This window comes from Microcebus murinus, chromosome 5 (genome assembly GCF_040939455.1).
Source record: "Microcebus murinus isolate Inina chromosome 5, M.murinus_Inina_mat1.0, whole genome shotgun sequence".
Lineage (NCBI taxonomy): Eukaryota > Metazoa > Chordata > Mammalia > Primates > Cheirogaleidae > Microcebus > Microcebus murinus.
In genome coordinates, this window is record NC_134108.1 from 34,105,419 (window position 1) to 34,127,014 (window position 21,596).

The window sequence follows — 21,596 nt, forward strand, 5'->3', positions numbered from 1 at the left end:
TACTTCTAGAGGTATACATTAGAGACATATGGTTATAAATATGCAGTATTGGCCCGGTGCGTTGCTTCACACCTGTAATCCTAGCACTCTGGGAGGCCGAGGCAGATCATTCGAGTTCAGGAGTTTGAGACCAGCCTCTGAGCAAGAGCAAGACCCTGTCTCTACCAAAAAAATAAGAAAGAATAAGATAATGTGTACAATGTGTTAAAATGGAATAATGTTATTACAATTTTTTGGACTGGGATAAAAGTGATTATCTCCACTTAGGAAATCACTTTTAGGTGGAAACTTAGGAATTCGGTTTTTAAAGATGATTGGTAATTTACCACATCAATGAGGGAGAAAAGAGCAGTACTAGGGGAAGTAATAATATAAAATGGCATGGTAAATTTCTGGGACTCTGGTTATTTGGTGTCCAATGTAGATTGTATAGACATATCATGAGAGAAGAGATTCAAGATTTAGGTAAGAATCAGATCAAAGAGAGCATTGGACTTGATTCTTTCAGTAGTAGAGAACTATTTAAAAACCTTAAGTTTAAAACATCCTGATTGGATTACAAAGATATCCACACTAACACAAGGAATAGTGTAGTTACATAGTGTAATTGATAACCATTGTATTAGTTTAGATCAGGCGTCCTCAAACTATAGCCTGCGGGCCACATGCAGGCCACCTATCACATTTATCAGGCCCTCTGGGTGTTTTTGCCACTCTTGCCTGTCCTGCTTTGCAGCCAACTTGGCCCAGGCCCACAGCACACTCTCCAATGGTCTGAGGGACAGTCAACTGGCCCCCTGTTTAAAAAGTTTGAAGACCCCTGGTCTAGATGATATGTAGTCAGGTTTGAACTCTATTAGTAACAGAAGGAATAGAGGATCTGAAAGATAACAAAGAAGAAACCATTTTAGAGGTACGCTATATGTGGGAGGTGAGGGAGAAGAGATTGGGTTGCCCTAGAGGTATGAACCACTGGCATGAACCACTGAGTTGATGATACAATGAATAGTTAAGACAGGGAATAAAGAAAAAGCAGCAAGTTTTAGGTGAAATATGAGTTTAGGTTTAGACGATGATTTTGAGAAACCTATTATATACCTAGAGCTGAGAGGGGCAAGGGAAGTGCATTTCTGGTAGGCAATACCGTGAGTTAGGAGTATAAGCATAACGTCTGAATTGGAGATAGAAATGTATGATTTGTTGTCTTATGGGTTTTAGGAAAGTTGTGAGCAAAAGAATAAAAGATCTCTAACAAATGAACAATAATAAAAAGGCAAATAAATAGGAAAAATGTTCAAAAAGCTTGCAAGGCATTTCACAAAATATTATATGTAAATGACAAGCATAAGAAAATGGCTTGCCTTCATTAGACATCATAGAAATACAAAATGAAACCATAATGAGATACCATTCACTAGAATACCTAAAATGGGGGGCAGGGAAAGGGAAAAGATGGTAAGTGATAACAAGGTTGTAGAGCAACTGGAACATTATCTATGGGAACATACATTGAGATAACCATTTTGAAAAACTCTTTGGCAGTGTCTTCTAAAGTTGAACAAACAAATACATATATTATAATTCGTGGTATACTGGTAAACTCTGTGTGTATGTGAGAGAGGGAGAGAGATAGAAGTAGTGTTTACTGATATTCCCACCATGGTCAACATGAAGCTACCAATGGTTTAAAAAAGCAACTTGCAAAATTCTTTCATGTTAAATAATCAGTATAAGCTGGGCTTTAGTACACCAACCCATCAGTTTCATTCCCAGATATGTATCCACCAGAAATGTGTACATATTGACCAAAAGACATATGCTGAAGTGTTTACAGCAACTCTATTTGTGATGTCAAAAACAGCCCAAATGTCTATAAACATTAGAATATATCAATTGTGGGATATTTATATAATAGAATACAGCAATGAGAATAATGGACTGTTTAGATTCATACAATAATTGTAATGGTGTTAAAAATATAAAGTTGAAACCAGGCATAAAATAATATATGTTATTCAATTTATGTGGAGTTCGAGAGCAAGCATACTAATCTTGGCTGTTAGAAGTCAAGGTAGTTGTTATCCTTATTTGAGGGGTCATGACCAAAAGGTGGCCCGAAGGACTTTCTGAGATTCAGGTTACATCCTGTTTCTTGATTTGGGTGCCATTTACTAGAATGTATCTTTTGAAAATGTATTGAGCTATAACTTATGTTTTGTATACTTTTCTGAATATATGTTTTGTATCAATAAAAATGTTTACTTGGAGGGGGAAAAAACCTATGGTCAGAGATGGGATTACCCGTGAAGTATATATAAAGTAAGAAGAAGGGGGAGGGGGGGAAATGGGCATTTATTGAAACCTTAAAATCTGTACCCCCATAATATGCCGAAAAAAAAAAAAGTAAGAAGAAAAGAGTGACAGAAACCTGGGGGACACAAAAACCACATGCAAATTCCTATTTCCTTCCACGTTTTACTTGGGGCCCCTTTCAGCTTTTTGTATGAAAACATTGCAGAAGGTAAGGATGATGCTAAGAATAAAATTTCTGTTAGAGAGTGGGATTGCTCTTACAGCATTTCTGCATAGAGACTGTTTCCAAGGGGACACTTGGACTGACTTTATTCTTAGATTTTGCAAGAGTTAAGGGTTGGAAAATGAAGAAATACTGTGATGAGAGAGACCACCTGGAGGCAGGAGATGGTGCTAAATACAGAACAGCACCATTTTTTCTAAATCATCTTAGTGTATTGAATCCCAGTAAATGTACTGTAATTATGTCAACATTTCTCCATGATATAGTGAAATGATGTGCTTTGTGAATTATTTAGATTGAGAAGAAGGGTGAAATGAAAGGAATTCCATACTGACCATCTCCTGAAAGAGTGCTTTTATAAGTGAGCAGATATTCCCAATTCAACAGAAAGGTCCATTAACCGCAGCCTGTTAACAAGTATTATTAGAAAAGTGAATGTTCATCTGGACAATTGCACACTTATCTCTCTTTTCCAGAAATGGCAAGAAGTCTTTTGAAGACATCATCTCTGTGTGTAAGGACAAAATTGCTAAATCAAGTGGGATTGTCACTATATAATACATCCCATGGCTTCCATGAGGAAGAAGTGAAAAAAAAACTTGAGCAGTTTCCTGGTGGATCCATTGACCTTCAGAAGAAAGACAATGGCATTGGCATTCTTACTCTGAACAATCCAAGTAAAAAGAATGCCTTCTCAGGTATTAGAGATATTTTCTTTTTTTCCTAGATAAAGAATCATACTGAATGTAACCTGCTATCACATGTAATCATTTCTCTTGTCATGGAATTCTTTGAATTCATGGTACTCTTTATAGAACACAAAAATAAACATGACAAAATCTCCATAACATGAACCAGAACATTTTTACTATTTATGAATGCTTTAATGTTTTCAGAAAATTCCTTAATACAAATGTTGATAAAAGGAACTTAATGTTGATTGTATTTTTCCATTGAAATTCATTAACCATTTAATAACTTCATTTTTTTTTTTTTTTAGCTAGTGCCACTGGAAAGAAGGGGAAGGAGTTTTAAAAGATTTTTCTGAAACTAAAGAGAAAAGCCTATAAATGAAAAGAATTATTTAGCTTAATTTTTTTTTCCTATGAATTAAAGTGAGGCTGTTATTGTTAGTTTTTAACCTTGTAATTTCATGGTTACAGTGGAAACACTGAACTTGCCTATCTGTTGACTTTTTCTTAATTCTTTGAATAATGGTGAATGTGTTCTATTTGCTAGTTAACACTTATAACATATATGAATTTTATGTTTAATAGACCTGAAGATCCAGGACATATGATAATTTAAAATTTTTGTGGAAGCTCTAATTTGAATTCTGCTACCATGGTATTTAGCAAGAGCTAATGAGTAGCCTTGCTGAATGAACATTCACCACTCATTTGATAATCTCTATTTGTTAATTATACACTTCATGGGGGATAAGTATATTCTTTAGTAGCATTTGATATATTGGGCTCAAAAATATCTCAAAAAATTCTCATGTGTCTACTTTATATATGATCACCCCTAGAGATATAAGTCAATATACTATAAACTTTGTAAATTACCAATTGTGGGTCTTTAAACCCAAGATAACTTTTTTCTCTACTTATCAGAATTCAGAGATGTAATGTGCTGACCAATAGAAATATAATGCAAGACACAAATGTGAGCAACATATGTAATTTTAAATATTCTAGTAGTGATAGTTAAAACAGTAAAAAGAAATAGGTAAAATTAATTTACCTATTTTTTTTTTTTTTTTTTTTGAGACAGAGTCTCGCTTTGTTGTCCAGGCTAGAGTGAGTGCCGTGGCGTCAGCCTCGCTCACAGCAACCTCAAACTCCTGGGCTCAAGCGATCCTTCTGTCTCAGCCTCCCAAGTAGCTGGGATTACAGGCATGCGCCACCATGCCCGGCTAATTTTTTTTATATACATATCAGTTGGCCAATTAATTTCTTTCTATTTATAATAGAGACGGGGTCTCGCTCTTGCTCAGGCTGGTTTCGAACTCCTGACCTTGAGCAATCCGCCCGCCTCGGCCTCCCAGAGAGCTAGGATTACAGGCGTGAGCCACCGCGCCCGGCCTAATTTACCTATTTTTAATAGGTAATAATACCTAAAATTATTTTAGGTATTAATAATACCTAAAATTATTTTATTTAACTCAGTATATTTAAACTATTTCAACATATAACAGATATTAAAAAATGAATATTTTCCCTTTTATTTTCATACTAAATATTTGAAATCTGGTATTTATTTTATACTTTATGCTCATCTCAACTTGGACTAGCCACATTTCAGGTGCTCAATAGCTACATGTGGCTAGTGGCTACTTTATTAGACTGTGCAGCTCCACACCTTCAATTTGTTTAGGGAATAAAGGTTAATTTTAATATTATGCCAGAAAAAATAAAAATAGAAAAGTAAGGCTGCTCTAGAAGGTTAAATTAGATTAATAGTTTTAATTTGCTTCTCATTAGTTACAAATAATAATTTTTTATTCAAGTGGAAACATATTAATTTAATGTATAACATATAAAACTAATAAAAGTAGAGCTGCTTTGATTTGGGTAATGGTGTTTGTTTAAATTGGGTTGGGAGAGGATGAGTGAGCCCTCAAGGCTCTTGTTTAAAAATCATCTAACTGGATAGTCTTTAAGGTCTCTTCCAACTCTTAAGGTTTAATTTACAAAGTAAAAACATGGGTTTAAGATTAATCACTGGTATGAATGTTTTTATACTTAAGGATAGCATTATTATTTAGAAGCTTAAATATTATGAATAATGATTAAAGGTCCATAATTACCTATACAGATTTATTCTTACCCTAAATATGTGAGGTTTTTTTGGTTTCCCTTACTAGACTGTAAATCATTTGAGAGCAAGAACTATATTTCTAAAGCATTTAGAACATCCTTAGGAAGGGTTACAGTTTTAAATACAGTCATGCATTGCTTAATGATGGGGATATGTTCTGAGAAATGTGTCGTTAGGTGGTTTCTTCATTGTGTAAACAAGCATCATAGAATCACACAAAACTAGATGGTATAGCTTACTACATACCTAGGCTATATGGTATGACTTATTGCTTGTAGGCTATAAACCTTTACAGCATGTTACTGTGTGAATACCATAGGCAGTTGTAACACAAACGTGTGTAATGTGTTGTGTTGCACTACAACAGGACAATGGCTTTGACATCATTAGGCAATAGGCACTTTTCAGCTCCATTATAATGTTATAGGATCATTGCATATGCAGTTCATTGTTAGTTAGCATTTAGAAAGGATAGTTGCTTAGACATTTGTGAGTTAATAACACTGATTTAACATTTATTGTAGGATCACTTCACTACTGTTTACTTCAGAAAATGTCAAAGAACATAATGTTTTCTTGACATTGTGGGGTTTATATTCCAAAAAAGTATATTATACATTGTTTAATGAGGCCTGTATATTAAGACTTGGGACCTTGTGGTACAGATTCTTTGTCAGTTTTAACCCTCTGTTATGACCTTTATATTAGATTCTAAAGCATTTCCTAGGCAGAAAAAATAAAATTAATCATGTTGAGAACAGTGAAGTTGGAAGATTTTTGAAGTTGGAAGATCACCAAAGATAAGAATATCTAAAAATTACGGATTAGATCTTAAAATGACAGTCCTTGATGTTTCTATTTTAAATTTCTTCATTATAAAGAAGCTCCAATAGAATTTTGGAATCATACCAAAGTAACAATCTAATCTATAAATTATAGAATCAGTGGTTGGTGGCATGTGAAATACTTCCATAGTATGCCGTGGGCTCCTCAGAGCGTGGTTTTTCCACTGTGGAACAGGTGATAATTATGACCCCTTTCCTGAACTAACATCCTATTATACTAGCTGTGATGTGAATAGGACAGGAATTTCACTTTTTTCTATATACCATATGTACAATAGATCATAAGATCTCATAGTCCTATGTTATACCCATACAGCTTATTGCCTGAGACACTTAACATGTATTGCCAAGAAGTCTGTTTTATCTTTAAGAAATAATTTTTTCTTATTACCATATCCCATATTGTACAATATAATTTTCTTATTCTTGGGACATGTATGATATTAGTATATTCTTATTTTTCTACCTAATCATATATTTGTGTGATTTCTTAGATAGATAGATATATTAATAAATTTAAACTTTTAAAGCAAGTACTGTCATATATATATACCTCTTTTGTTTATAGTACCAGCACAAGAGGCACTGGATAGACATTCGGCAAATATTAGTAAAGCATGTAAGAAAGAGTACTGCTTGACACCTTATGATTTATAAATTATTTCTATTTTTACAGTATATTAACTGTGTTTATTACTTCCCCTCCCCTCTCTGGCAGGTGTTATGATGCTGCAACTTCTGGAAAAAGTGATTGAATTAGAAAATTGGACAGAGGGGAAAGGCGTTATTGTCCGAGGGGCAAAAAATACTTTCTGTTCAGGATCTGATCTGAATGCAGTGAAAGGACTAGGAACTTCAGAGGCAAGTGAATTATGCATTAGATTCTATGTGTTTATCAGACATCTATGGCTAAGATATTTATATTTTACTTATATGGCTATTATGATGACTTTAATAACTTTCAAAGGATCAGAAGATTTTTTTATTTGTTTTTGGTGGAGTTATAGGGAAAGTATATAGGGGAAACAATAAAAGGGGGAACTATATAGTAGGTGTTATATATAGGGGAAACAAATGATTCTTAAGGTTTTACCAATGGGGTATCTGCAAAGGGCACTTTAGTAAAATGTTTGACATTGCTCTTCTTTGTGGTTTAGCAGTGCACTCTTAAGTTGTTTGGGGTTTTTTGGAGGGGGGGATTCTCTTTCTTTTTCTCTTGCTCTCAATATTGCTCCTGCTGCTTTCCCCAAACCCCCATTTTGTCTCTTTTTTCCCCAGTACTATTGATTCTTTTTTTAAAAACAATTTTTAAAAATTTTAGAATCATTTTAGATTTACAGAAAAGTTACAAACATAGCAGAGTTCCCATATACCTGACATCCAGTTTCCTCTATTCTGTTTTTAATATATTACTATGGTACCTAGATTTATTACAACTAATGAACCAACATTGGTACCTTACTGTTAATGAAATTCCACTGTATGATCTCAGTTATATGTGGAATCTAAAATGGTGAAACTCGAAGAAGCAGAGAGTAGGATGGTAATTGCCAGGGGCTGGGAGAGGGGATGTGAGAATGGAGAGGTGATGTTTAAATGGTTACAAGGTTTCAGTTATGTAGGATAAATAAATTCTGGAGATCTGTACTGCATAGTGCCTATAGCTAACAGTAGTGTAGTGTATACTTAAAATTTTCTAAGAAGGTAGATCTTAGGTTAAGTGGTCTTATTACATATACATACAAAATAATAATAAAAGGAATAGGAGGAAGCTTAGGAAGGTAGTGGATATGTCTATGGCCTTGATGATGATGATGGTTGCATGGGATGGGTTTATATTTATCTAGTATGTGTATCTTTTTACATGTTAATCATGCTTCAATAAAGTGATTTTAAAAAGGGGAAAAGAAACTCCACACTTTGTTTTTCACTAGTTTTTCTATTGGAGTTCTTTTTCTGCTTCAGCATTCCATCCAGGATACTACAGTAAATTCAGTCATCATATCACCTTAGATTCCTCTTATCTGTGACAGTTTCTCAGACTCTCCTTGTTTTTCATGACCTTGACAGTTTTGAAGAGTACAATTCAGGTATTTTATAGAATATTCCGTAGTTGGAATTTGTCTGGCATTTTTCTCATATTAGACTAGGTTATGAGTTTCTAAGAGGAAGACTAGAGGTAAGGTGCAATTTTCATCACATATCAAGGGAACATACTGTCAATATGACTTGTTTACTATTCATGTTAACCTTGGTCACATGGCCAACGTAGTGTTTGCCTGGTTTCTCTACCTTAAAGTTATTTTCTATATTCTCCTCTTTGGAAAGAAGACACTAAATTTAGTCCATGCTCAAGTGGGGAGAGAGAATAAGTTCCTTCTCCTGGAGAGGGGACATATCTATGTCAATTATTTGAGTTTTTTCTGTAAGGAAGATTTTTGTCTTTCCCCCCATTTATTCATTTCTTTATTTATATCAGTGTGTGTTCATGAATATTTATTTTGCATGCATTATTCATTTTGTTGCTCAAATTGTTCCAGCTTTGGAGTCCTTTCAGGATAGTTCCTGTCTCCCTTTGACACTTACCTATCCTTTTAGTTTTTTTAATACTCCCTTACTTTCTGGTACTATCAGATACTCCAGGTTAACCTTGTATTTTCCCTGCTCTAATTCTAGAATCAGTGATTTCTCCAGGGAGTTCCGGTAGGGGAAAATGGTATAGACTTGTGTTAGAAACCGAGATCTGGGGCTTGGGTGTCTGTCTCTCTCTTTCACCTACATTGATAGAACAAATTCCTGGATTAGTTGTGCCTACCCATAACTATAACAGGATAAAGAAAGCTCTGAATTCAGAGTTGAGAAGTCTTGGGTTAGACACAAATCTGCCACTTAACAAAAAGAAAGATACACGACCTTCCTTTTGGCCTTAGCTACATGGGGTTGATAAAAACTATTTCACAGTTAGCTAATGTATACTAAATGTGTTTTGTAAACTAGGAAGAGCTACTGTGAGATTTCAAATACTAATATTAATTGGTATTATTAAGATGATAGATTGAATTCAAGATTATCACCTTTCCTTTAGAAGTTGTGAAGTAAATACTTCTTTTGTTTGATTTGCTTCTTAAAGATTTGGTTGCAATAATGGGAAGGACTGACAAAAAAGGAAGATGAAGGATAAATAATGAACATTATTAACATCAGGTCATTATTAACATCAGCAATAATTTGAATTCCTTTAAATGGAAATCCCTTAGCATCTCTTGAGAAGAAATTTTACATGAAGTATGTATATAAAACACTAAGCATAGTTCTGAAACATAGAACCTTCACCAAATAGTAACAATTTTATAAGTGTGCTTTTGAATTACCCTGATGGAATAGGAATAGGAATCCTAATCATCTTTCATTATCAGCATTATCAATCCTCCAAGGAACTTATAGTTCTTGAATTCAGTCCCCTGCTTCACAACATCTAGGTAAAAAAAAGAACGAAGGAAGGAAATGACAGTAGAAAAGATAAAAAAGCAAGTAGCATTTGTTGCCATTTAATTATAGATATGAGCTGTAGGTAGATTATCAAGCTTTCATGGTATTCCACAAATCTCCTACCACTGTTTGTAGTATGTGATTTTTGTTTGCATTGAATATGTGAAGAAAAATCTCTTGGTAAATAGAGCACTAACTTAGGTAGATTTAGGTTTGAATGCTAGTTTCAACACATTTTGGCTAAGTGGTTGGGCAAATCTTTCTGTGTTATTTTCCTAATCCATAAATGAAGATTATAATATTCATAGATATTTCATGGAACTATTATGAGGATTCAAGATAATATATGTACAGTGGCTACTAACAGCTTGTCTGAAAAAGATAGCTATTATTTTTATTTCAGATATCTTGAGAAATATACATTATTATCCATGAGATGATGCATAATTTATAGCACTACTACTAGACTTTTAATTTGTAATATATCCAAATGGTTAGAGCACTAAGCTGGAAATTTAAAGATATGGATTTTTTCCTCCCCAAATCTCATAGTTAGCCATGTGACCTGTAAGTCATTTGATTATACACATTGAGTATCCCTTATCTACAAAGTTTGGGACCAGGGTGCTTCAGATTTTGGATTTTTTAGATTTTGGAATATTTGCATATACATAATGAGATATATTGGGAATGAGACCAAAGTCCAAACACGAAATTCATTTATGTTTCATATATACATTATACACATAGCCTGAAGATAATTTTAGACAATATTTTTAATAGTTTTGTGCATGAAACCATCTTTGTACATGAGGTGAGGTGTGTTATTTTCTACTTGTTATATCAGGTTCAACTCAAAAAGTTTTGGATTTTGGAGCATTTCAAATTTTGAATTTTTGTATTAGGGATGCTCAACCTGTATATATATTTTTTTCACTTCTAGCATGACTGTATTACTATGCACTAAGTTCATGAAAGATGTTACAACAATAGAATGAGATAAAGATTGTTGTGGGTCTGATATAAGTTGAGTAGGAAAACATCTCTAGAAAGATGAATGGATATTTTATTTTGCTGTTTTCTTCTAGATAGAAGGTAGGTTTTTGTCTCTTATATCATGTGTCTAGGATTCATTTCTTATATATGTGAAAGCTACAAGTGGAAACATACTGATTGTTTCATATATACATTATTAGTGTGCTTTGAGTCACATAGGAAAACACATAGAGTTTTTATTCAGACTTCAAATAAGGGATCACTTAGAAAAGTTTATTAAACTGACTAGTACAGACATTCTCCAAGTAATCTCTCTTCAAATGCCTACCGTAAATCTTTTGATTGACAGCTGAGAACTAGGGTGGTGTGGCCTTAATGCTATGAATACCACTGCAGGTGTCTATTACTTGTTTCTATATATATATATAGCAACCCATCTATATATAGATGCCCATCTCATCAATATACCTGCCCATCTCATCAAGGAAAATCTGGAATTGGGAGTCTGCTTTACAATGAGTATACTTAGAACCCAGATTGGAATTGAAATACTTTATTTAAAGCATTTTCCAGCATAGATGAATACTTTATTATACTTTTATGAAATCTTGATAGTCAGTGTAGGAAATACATAGTATAAAAATAAGCAATTTGAGTAAAATTCTCTTTATGGATAATATTAAGAAATAGTAATATGTTAAAGTATGGAGTATGTTTATCACATGATGATTTTAAAATTAATAAAAACTAGAAATAGTATATGTAACATTCTTGGTAACTCACTCCCTTTATTCAAGTCTCACGGGCCTTGCCGCTGTTCCTCTGCTACTCCAGGTCCCTGCCTGGAAGGCTTTTGCTCACCTCTCCACACAGATCACTCCTTCACTGGCAACATGTTACCTTCTCAGTGAAGCCTGCCCTGACCACCCTATCTCAAATTATAACCTCAACTCCTCCTGGTCCTTCTGTCTCCTTCCCTGTTTTAGTTTTTTCCATAATAATTGATTCTATCTAACATATTGTCTATGTTATGTGTTGTGGGGGAGAAGGAAAACTTCTTTACCCCAGAAGGTTTGCTGAAAGATCAGCTCACAATGAGGCAGATTAATACGAGAAATTAGATTATAAATTTATTTACCATGCACACAGGGAGAATCACAAAGTGATTACCTAATATCCCAATGTGGTCCAGAAGTTTATATACCCTCATTTTAGGGGAGGGGAGATGAGGATTGTAGGTAATTTTCTTGAGTGGCAGTAAATGTTTATGTATATTTAAAGAGGATGAATAAATACTTGGGAGAATGAATAGATGGGGGGGAAACAGACTGACTTGTGAATGATTCTCTTTGTCAATTAAATTAACCTGAGACAAATATTATATTCAAAAGGTCTGGTTGCATTCTTGATCTTCTTTCCTATAATATATTGAGATAATAGGGAAAGGAAGGGAAGTTGATTTCTTTTTGATGGGTCTTATCTGGATTATGTAGGTAGAGGGAAAGTTCCTTCTAAGGCCTGTTAATCTCTAAGGGTCTTTAATTCAAAATACTCTTTCTTCCAAGGAGTCATATTCTGGGGTGAAATATCCTGAGCTCCTTCATTCAGAAGCAAAGCTATTGAATTATAATAATTTAGTCTTCAGTAACATAGGTCTGACCCAGTGCAGCGGCAGTGAGAATATAAAAAGAACGAATGCATTAATATGTTGGAAATATTTTAAAGGAAGAACTAAGGGGGGAATTATTTGGTAGTTCATTGAGGGTGGGAAAATTGTGAAATGAAAGAGTCAAAATTAGTACCAAAATTATGAGCTTTGTTGACCACTAGCTCAGACCTCTTACACTAACTTTTTCCACTGACACAGGCCTCTTATATTTATGTAATCTTTTTATAGAAAGTGTCTAGGTACATTTTCATCTTTCCAGCCACCCTTTAAGTCAAATAGAACAAATACTATTTTTATTTCTCATTCCTTATGGATGAGGAGATTGAAATTCATAGTTATAACTTGCTCAAGTTCATGTTGTTATTAAGTGATAGCACTAAGATTCAAACTGACTCTTTTGCTCCTTGTTGGCTTTGCCACACTGAGTTTGAGGTGTTGGCAGGATGTGAAAATGTCTAGTAAGTTTTAGCACTTCACAAGAATTCATTAGTTAAAGCAATGGGACTGTATGAGACTTCCAAAAAAGAAATTGTAAATAAAGAAGATAAAGAAACTCATGGGTTGGATGTTTGGGAATACATGCATTTAGGGGTTTAGCTGAATAAAAAGAGCCAAGGAAGAAAACTGGAAATTAACAATCAAAGAAATGGGAAGAGAATCAGGAGTGTATAGCGTTGCTTGAAACTAAGAGTATCAGAATGAAGAAACTACCCAAAGGAAAGGTACCACATGTTATGCAGTGAGAGAAGAAGAACAGAAATAAGGAAAAGTCATTTAATTTGACAAATATACAATTATTAGAAACTTTTGAGGAGAGTCTTTTGGGAGAAAGCTGAAGGCCAGATTACATGGCTTGAAGAAAGTGTGTGAGATAGAAAAAAAGAGGTAATGAGTTTGGACTACAATTAAGAAATTTTTTTTTTTTTTTGAGACAGAGTCTCACTTTGTTGCCCAGGCTAGAGTGAGTGCCGTGGCGTCAGCCTAGCTCACAGCAACCTCAAACTCCTGGGCTCGAGTGATCCTTCTGCCTCAGCCTCCCGGGTAGCTGGGACTACAGGCATGCGCCACTATGCCCGGCTAATTTTTTTTTTTTATATATATATCAGTTGGCCAATTAATTTCTTTCTGTTTATAGTAAAGACGGGGTCTCGCTCTTGCTCAGGCTGGTTTTGAACTCCTGACCTCGAGCAATCCGCCCGCCTCGGCCTCCCAAGAGCTAGGATTACAGGCGTGAGCCACAGCGCCCGGCCTTTTTTTTTTTTTTTTTTTTTTAAAGCTTCAAGGTTTCAACAGAATGTGGATATATTTGAACTTTCAAAAAGGACAGTGTTTAGAAAGGGCAAAACCAGGACACATAAGACTGGGAATTCCCAAGACCCCAAAGCGCTTCCTGCTCCAGGAAATAACCATTCATGTGTTTATTAGAGTTCACACTATTTTCCCCCTATAAGCTGGTGCAAAATGATTCATCACCTCCCAAAAGCTTCTTTTCAAACCACGATTTTCCCATTTATTTTGGTCCCAAGCAGTCCTATTCTTTAGCAGCCTGTAACTCACTCCCAACTACCCCCCTGGGGGGTAAAAAATGAAGGAATTCCCCCTAGACTGGCCCCAATAACTCAGAATTAAATAAGAGGAGGGGCTAGCAGCCTCCTGGAGACTAAAACAATTTGAGAGGCTAAATCTGCTGGGTTCACGGGGTAACCGCACTGCACTGATATTTAATCCTCTAAAGAATTCCTTAATCGATTCTTCTGTCACATCATAGGGCAGGTTCCCTAGAAAAGCAGTGTAGGAGGCCGGGCGCTGTGGCTCACGCCTGTAATCCTAGCTCTTGGGAGGCCGAGGCGGGCGGATTGCTCAAGGTCAGGAGTTCAAAACCAGCCTGAGCAAGAGCGAGACCCCGTCTCTACTATAAATAGAAAGAAATTAATTGGCCAACTGATATATATAGAAAAAATTAGCCGGGCATGGTGGCGCATGCCTGTAGTCCCAGCTACTCGGGAGGCTGAGGCAGAAGGATCCCTCGAGCCCAGGAGTTTGAGGTTGCTGTGAGCTAGGCTGACGCCACGGCACTCACTCTAGCCTGGGCAACAAAGCAAGACTCTGTCTCAAAAAAAAAAAAAAAAAAAAAAAGGCAGTGTAGGGTGGCGATTTGGGAAGACGGCTCCAGTCGAGATTGGGTTCCCGAGCAGCCCGTGGAGCAGTGGGAAGGATGGAACGATCAATGGGAGGTGCCCTATACACATCATCATCATTACTGTGCCAAGTGGTTGAAACATCTCCTTCCAGGTCATCTGTTTCATCAGCCCAGCTGACTGGTTTGGGGACATAGGTGCTTCCTCCACCAGTCCCCCAATCCTCAGCCAGAAAGTCTGTCAGGGAGATAGTCTTCCCCTTCTTATTCTTCTTTTTTGCTGAGGCCGCCATGTTGGGAGAGGGAGAGAGAACGCAAAGGCTACAATTAAGAAATTTTTTAAAGAAAATTATAATTTGTGGAAATACCAAGATAAAAGTCTTAGAAGTACAAAAAAAAATCAAAGTTTAACATTCATTACTTTTCCCTTCTTCCCCTTCTTCTTTTATATGTTTATCTTCTCAGGGATAATAGGCAGGTGTATCTTACGCCTTTCCCCTCACATCACTCTGTGTAGAACTCCATACTGTTATGGGGTATGTGACCTGACTCTCATGCCTACATCCTTGATAATACCTCATTTAAATCTGAGTTCAAGGAGCCCTAGAATATCAGCAAAGTCAAACACAGCACCATTGACATTACAGACAACATCAAAGAGTTTGAAATGGAAACCTCATTTTTAAAAAAGTTAGATATATTTTTGGTTTTATTACTTTCTAAAATCTGAGTTAAAAATTTTTTTTCTTACATATTTACATTATACCTTAGTGTTTATGCTTATTTTTATTTAAAGGATGGAGTGGCCTTATGTATGTTCATGCAGAATACCTTAACAAGATTTATGAGGTAATGTATCTTTCTTTTTAAAATATAATTTCTGAAACACCCAAAATATCTTATTATTCCATTCTTTACACCAGTTAAAAAATATAATACCTCATTTTCAGATTATATTTATTCTAATGACAAACTATTTCTTTGTGCCAGAGAGGACAGACATTTAATTATATGTTAGTGAAGTATACAGAAGTATTTTAAAAATAAGAGAAATGAGGAATAAAAAGAATTTAAGATATAGCCCTTTCCCTAAAGAGCATATATAACTAGCTATATTAAGGAATAGACATGGGGAAAGTTAAATACTGATAATACAGCAAAATAAAGACACTGATCAAGAGATGACACTCAAAGATTACCTAATTTTCAAAATTAGTAGACTATGTAGTGAAGTGGTTTGTATCCATAGGAGAGAGAAAAAGAACTATGTTTTGGAGAGGGCTTTTACAGCTTTCTGAGGAAGATGGATTCACTTTGTACCTAGATGAAGAAAGAAAAGGGAAAAAATTCTTCTTTGTTTATCTTTATATGTTTGGGGTTACAAACTGTGACATGTTGTGGCTCATTAGTTTTCTATTTTCACATTCTGAATATAGACAATTTTGAAATATGAAAACTAATATTCATATTTATTTAAGCATAGTTATTGGTCATCATTGTATTTTGGGTACTATATCTGAGAGTTGAGAAAGAGTTACATTTAAGAGAATCATACCATTATTATTCTAAAATACTATTTTTATTGTCTTACTGTTTGTTAACCTCCCTTCCCCTATTATATTTGACTTTTTCTTGGATAAATCTGAGAAGTTATTCTTTTTAAAATAATCCTTTCTACTTGGGAGCAATGCATGGTTGAGAAATTTTCAATTACTTTAGACTTGCAGGTTTGCATTCTGGTTAGAACCTACAAAAAATTTCATACATTAAAACATTTTAGATTTACCTTATAGTATTCAGAACCACTGCAAAGTGGTTCTTTGCAAACAGGAATGGTAAGAGATTTATTTTTACTATCAAATCATCCCTTCATATAAGATTAGTCTTTGGGTTACTTCAGGCAGTAATGAGAAGATTTTTAATAGAAACCTTCAGAACACACTTTTGGGGCTCTGTCTTCTGTACCACATTTCCTTCCTTTGGATAGAGCCTTAATTTTCTCACCTTTAACCTGATATCAATAAAAATGGACTAAAACAACAGCACATTGAATTAGTCCCAATTGCCAGCTGCTGAGAAGTTCCAGGAGTTGTATATTATCCAAAAGCACCTATTTGGAAGAAAGTCACAATATGTCTATATTTTAAAAATAATATAGTGATTTAGGGAGGTATTTTGATAAACTTACATGGCATTTAGTATGAATTATTATATCTTTAGTATTATACTATTCTTCCTCTCATGGTATACAGGTTCAAGGTTCTACTATCCCTTAATGTATGTTTGTTATTATAAAGACAATGTTTGTTACTATAAAGACAATGAAATACTTTTGTTTTATAAATTTTAAGATATTTTTAAAAGTAACATTTGTAAGTAAATATTGAAATTAAAAATGTTAACATCAATTTTTCCTTAAATATACAGACTTCCTTTAATAAGTGTTGCACTGGTTCAAGGTTGGGCATTGGGTGGAGGAGCAGAACTTACTACAGCATGTGATTTCAGGTAGGATGAAAATATTTTATATATTTCTTAAAGAGGATACTAAATTAGTGAATATTTTCCTTTTGTCATTAAAGTAGATAATTTTAATTTAGTATAACTCTACTATTACTTTATTACTATACATTTCAAAAAATTAATAAAACATAATAATTCTGAATAAATCACATCCATTATTAGCAAAACTCCTGGTGAGGAAAGCTAAGGAAATATATGAAACTTTAAAATCCTAAAGAATTATCCAAAGAAAAGTAAACAACTGAAAAAAAAAAAGGAAGATAGAATGATGGGGATTGCTATAGCTGTCCTCTCTCAAATTAAAAAGGATTTCTGAGATCCATTTCTTATCTTCATTCATACTCTGATTTACAGTACTTTGTGAGGTTTTGGGTAGACTAGGGTATCAAGTTAGAGAAAGTTATTTGGGACCAGCATCTCTTCAGTCCCTGGAATTGTTTTTAGTATTTGATGGCTATCCTATATATGAATGACGTTTTGTAGAATCTTATGCTTTCCATACTCTTTAAACTGCTTTCTCAGTGCCATTCCCAAGACATGCAAGCACAGCTATAAGGAGATCAATACAATTGCTCTGTAACCTGTACAGGGTCACACACTTGAGCCTCTTTATAATGCAAAAGGTAATATATATGGCATAATTGGAGATAAAATGGCAAACAGTAAAGAGCCTGAGGACTGGAGTTAATTAGGTTCAATCCCAGCTTGACACTTTTATCTGTTTAACTTTGTGCAAGTAACTATTTCACCTCTCTGTTTCTTTATTTATAAAATGGAAGTATCTGTGTTAAATATGTTTAGCTATATTTAAGAGAGCTAGTGAATATATAGATTTTAGCATAAATTTAACCTAACGAATACATTAATGTACACATAATATTATTGTTTAGAGTCTTAAGATTACTTTATACTGCTCTCTTTTACAGAAATGCCAATCAGGTAACTTTCTGGCATACTTTTAAACACATTTTCTTTTCATTTGGAAAGTTTTCAACCTTAGGAGTAACCCTGGCCTTCCCTACTTTTTTCTGTTCATTATACACTTGATCCTGGCTAAGAAAAATGTTGAAGCATTTATTAAGAGGAGATTTCCAGCAAACTTTTGACTCTCACTTTCAGACACTAAAGAGAGAACCATTCTGTTCTAGTATGTAGTGCTATGGATATATCAAAGCATCGTGTTGTACAACATTTTAACAATTTCTAAAATTAAATTTATTGAAGTACAGATTATATATAATAAAATGCACTCAATTTAACTGTGTGGTGTAAATGAATTTTGGTGAATATACACACCTATGTAGTCACCTCTACAATCAAGATTTAGAACATTGTATCACTCTTATATGTTTGCCTATACCCTTCCCAGTCAGTTCCCACTCCTAGTCCAAGGCAAACACATTACTTTCTCACTTTAAAGTAGATTTTTTTTTTAGAATTTTATATAAATACACTTACACAGTATGTACTTTTTAATGTCTAGCTTCTTTCATTCAGTGTAATTATGTTGAGAATCATGTATGTTGTATTATGTATCAATACTTCATTCTTTTTTTTTTTTTTTTTTTTTTGAGACAGAGTCTCACTTTGTTGCCTAGGCTAGAGTGAGTGCCGTGGCGTCAGCCTGGCTCACAGCAACCTCAATCTCCGGGGCTCAGTGATCCTACTGCCTCAGCCTCCCGAGTAGCTGGGACTACAGGCATGCGCCACCATGCCCGGCTAATTTTTTGTATATATATTTTTAGTTGGTCAATTAATTTATTTCTATTTTTGGTAGAGATGGGGTCTCGCTCAGGCTGGTTTCGAACTCCTGACCTTGAGCAATCCGCCCGCCTCGGCCTCCCAAAGTGCTAGGATTACAGGAGTGAGCCACCACCACGCCCGGCCAATACTTCATTCTTTTTTAACAGTGGAAAGTATTTCATTGTGTGGACACTGCCCCTGCCCCCCCACCCCGTCCCCCCCTCGTTTTTTGAGATCCATCTGTGTTTTTGCGTGGATCAGTGGTTGGTTTATTCCATGGCTTAGTAGTATTCCTTTCTATGCCTATATAGCACAGTAGGTATCATGCATTGATGGACACATGAGTTGTTTCTAGTTTGGAGCTACTATAAATAAAGCTGTTGTGAATATTCATGTAGAAGTAGAGCAGAAATTTGTAATTTTTAAAATGTTTTCAACTTCTCATTTTGAAATAATTATGTATTTTTGAAAAACATACAAAAATTATACAGATAATTTCAGTATACCTTTCACTCAGCTTCCCCAGATATTAATATCATATATAGCCACAGTACAATTACAAAACCAGGAAATTAACATTGATATAATACTTTTAACTAATCTACAGGCCTCATTCAAATTTTTTAAATTATAATACTAATGATCTTTTCCTGATCCAGTATCCAATCAAGAATCTATTTTGTCTAATATAAATATAACCATCCCAGCTTTATTGTGGTTAATATTTCTATAGTATTTCTTTTTCTGTCCTTTCATTTTGACCCGTCATACTGTATTGTTCAAAGTATATTCTAGTAGACAACATATATTAGGGTCTTGCTTTTCTATCAAGAGTGACAATCTCTGCCTCTTTGTCTTTTAATTGGAATATTTGCTCCATGTATATATTCAGTGTTGTTACTGACATGATTGGGTTTAAATTTACCATCTTGGTACAGCCATACCTCAGTGATATTGCAGGTTTGGTTCTAAACCACTACAATAAAGTGAATGTCACAATAAAGCAAGTTACACACATTTTTTGGTTTCCCAGTGCATATAAAAGTTATGTTTACACTATATTGTAGTCTATTAGTTGTACAGTAGGATAATGTCTAAAAAATGATGTATATACTTTAATTAAAAATAGTTTATTGCTGAAAAATGCTAATAATCATTTGAGCCTTCATTGAGTTGTAATCTTTTGGTTTGTGGAGGATTGTTCCTCAATATTGATGACTGCTGACTGATCAGGACAGGATGGTGGTTGCAGAAGGTTGAAGTGACTGTGGCAATTTCTTAAAATAAGACAACAGTGAGGTTCGCCACATTCTTTGACTTCCTTTCATGAATGATTTCTAGCATGTGTTGCTATTTGATAGCATTTTACCCACAATAGAACTTCTTTCAGAATGGGTGTCAATCCTCTCAAGTCCTGCCACTATTTTATCAACTAAGTTTATAAAATATTTTAAATCCTTTGTTGTCATTTCAATAATGTTCATAACATCTTTACCAGGAGTATATTCCTTCTCAAAAACCACTGTCTTTGCTCATCTATAAAAAGCAACTCATCTGTTCAGTTTTTATCATGAGATTGCAGCAATTAGGCCAAATCTTCAGGTTCCACGTTGAATTCTAGTTATCTTGTTATTTCCACCACCTCTCAGTGACTTCTTCCACTGCAGTCTTAAACCCCTCAATGTCATCCATGAGGGCTGGAGTCAACTTCTTTCAAATTCTTGTTAATGTTGATATTTTGACCTCTTACAATGAATCACAAATGTTCTTAATGGCATCTAGAATGGTGAATCCTTTCCAGAAGGTTTTCAATTTACTTTGCCTAGATCCACCAGAGGAATCATTATCTATAGCAGCTATGGCCTTATAAAATGTATAAGACTTTAAAGTCAGAATTACTCCTTGATTAATGGGCTGCAGAATAGATGTTGTGTTAGCAGGCATGAAAGGAACATGAATCTCCTTGTCATCAGAGTTCTTCATTGACTAGCTTATTGTCAACAGCAACAGTTTTTTGAGATAATTTTTTTCTTTTTTTCTGAGTGGTAGGTCTCAAAAGTGGTCTTGAAATATTCAGTAAACCATGCTATAAACAGATGTGCTGTCATTGAGGCTTTTTTATTCCATTTATAGAGCACAGGCAGAATAAATTTAGCATAATTCTAAAGTGCCCTCCCTAGTATTTTCAGAATGGTAGATGAGCACTGGCTTAAAGTCATCAGCTGCATTAGCCCCTAACAAGAGAGTCAACCTTCAAAGCTTCGAAGCCAGGTATTAGGTTCTCTTCTCTAGCTATCAACGTTCTAGATGGCCTCTCCTTCCAATAAAAGGCTGTTTCATCTATACTGAAAATCTGTTGTTTAGTGTAGCCACCTTCATCAGTTATTCTAGCTAGATCTTCTAGTTAACTTGCTGTAGCTTCTATGTTGCTGTTTCACTTTGCACCTTTGGGTTATGGAGAGGGCTTCTTTTATTAAACCTCATGAACTAACCTCTGCTAGCTTCAAACTTCTGCCGTTTCTTCACCTCTCTTAGCTTCAGAGAATTGAAGAGAATTAGGGCCATGCTCTGGATTAGGCTTTGGCTTAAGATAATGTTGTGGCTGGTCTGATCCAGACAACTAAAACTTTCTCCTTATTAGTAATAAGGCTGTTTTGCTTTCTTATCATTTGAATGTTCACTGGCGTGACACTTTCCTTTTTTTCCAGACAGAGTCTCACTCTTGTCACCCAGGCTGGAGTGCAGTGGCCTTATAGCTCACAGCAACTCAAACTCCTGGGCTCAAGCAATCCTCCTGCCTCAACCTCCCTAGTAGCTGAGACTACAGGTGGGCCA

At 34.9% G+C, this 21,596-nt stretch overlaps 1 protein-coding gene across 8 annotated transcripts in view; it reads left to right on the plus strand.

Annotated features, from left to right (window-relative positions):
- The window catches only part of ECHDC1 (ethylmalonyl-CoA decarboxylase 1), a 44,244-nt gene that overhangs the window by 10,597 nt on the left and 12,051 nt on the right, over positions 1–21,596 (plus strand). For 6 of the 8 annotated variants that reach the window (XM_012777465.3, XM_012777464.3, XM_012777469.3 and 3 more), the window contains 4 exons: positions 3,013–3,234; positions 6,923–7,065; positions 15,292–15,344; positions 16,923–17,003. In XM_012777465.3, the coding sequence (XP_012632919.1) occupies positions 3,013–3,234; positions 6,923–7,065; positions 15,292–15,344; positions 16,923–17,003 (499 nt within the window). The remainder of the gene's footprint in view (positions 1–3,012; positions 3,235–6,922; positions 7,066–15,291; positions 15,345–16,922; positions 17,004–21,596) is intronic. The other 2 variants (XM_012777471.3, XM_012777472.3) reach the window with 1 other exon arrangement.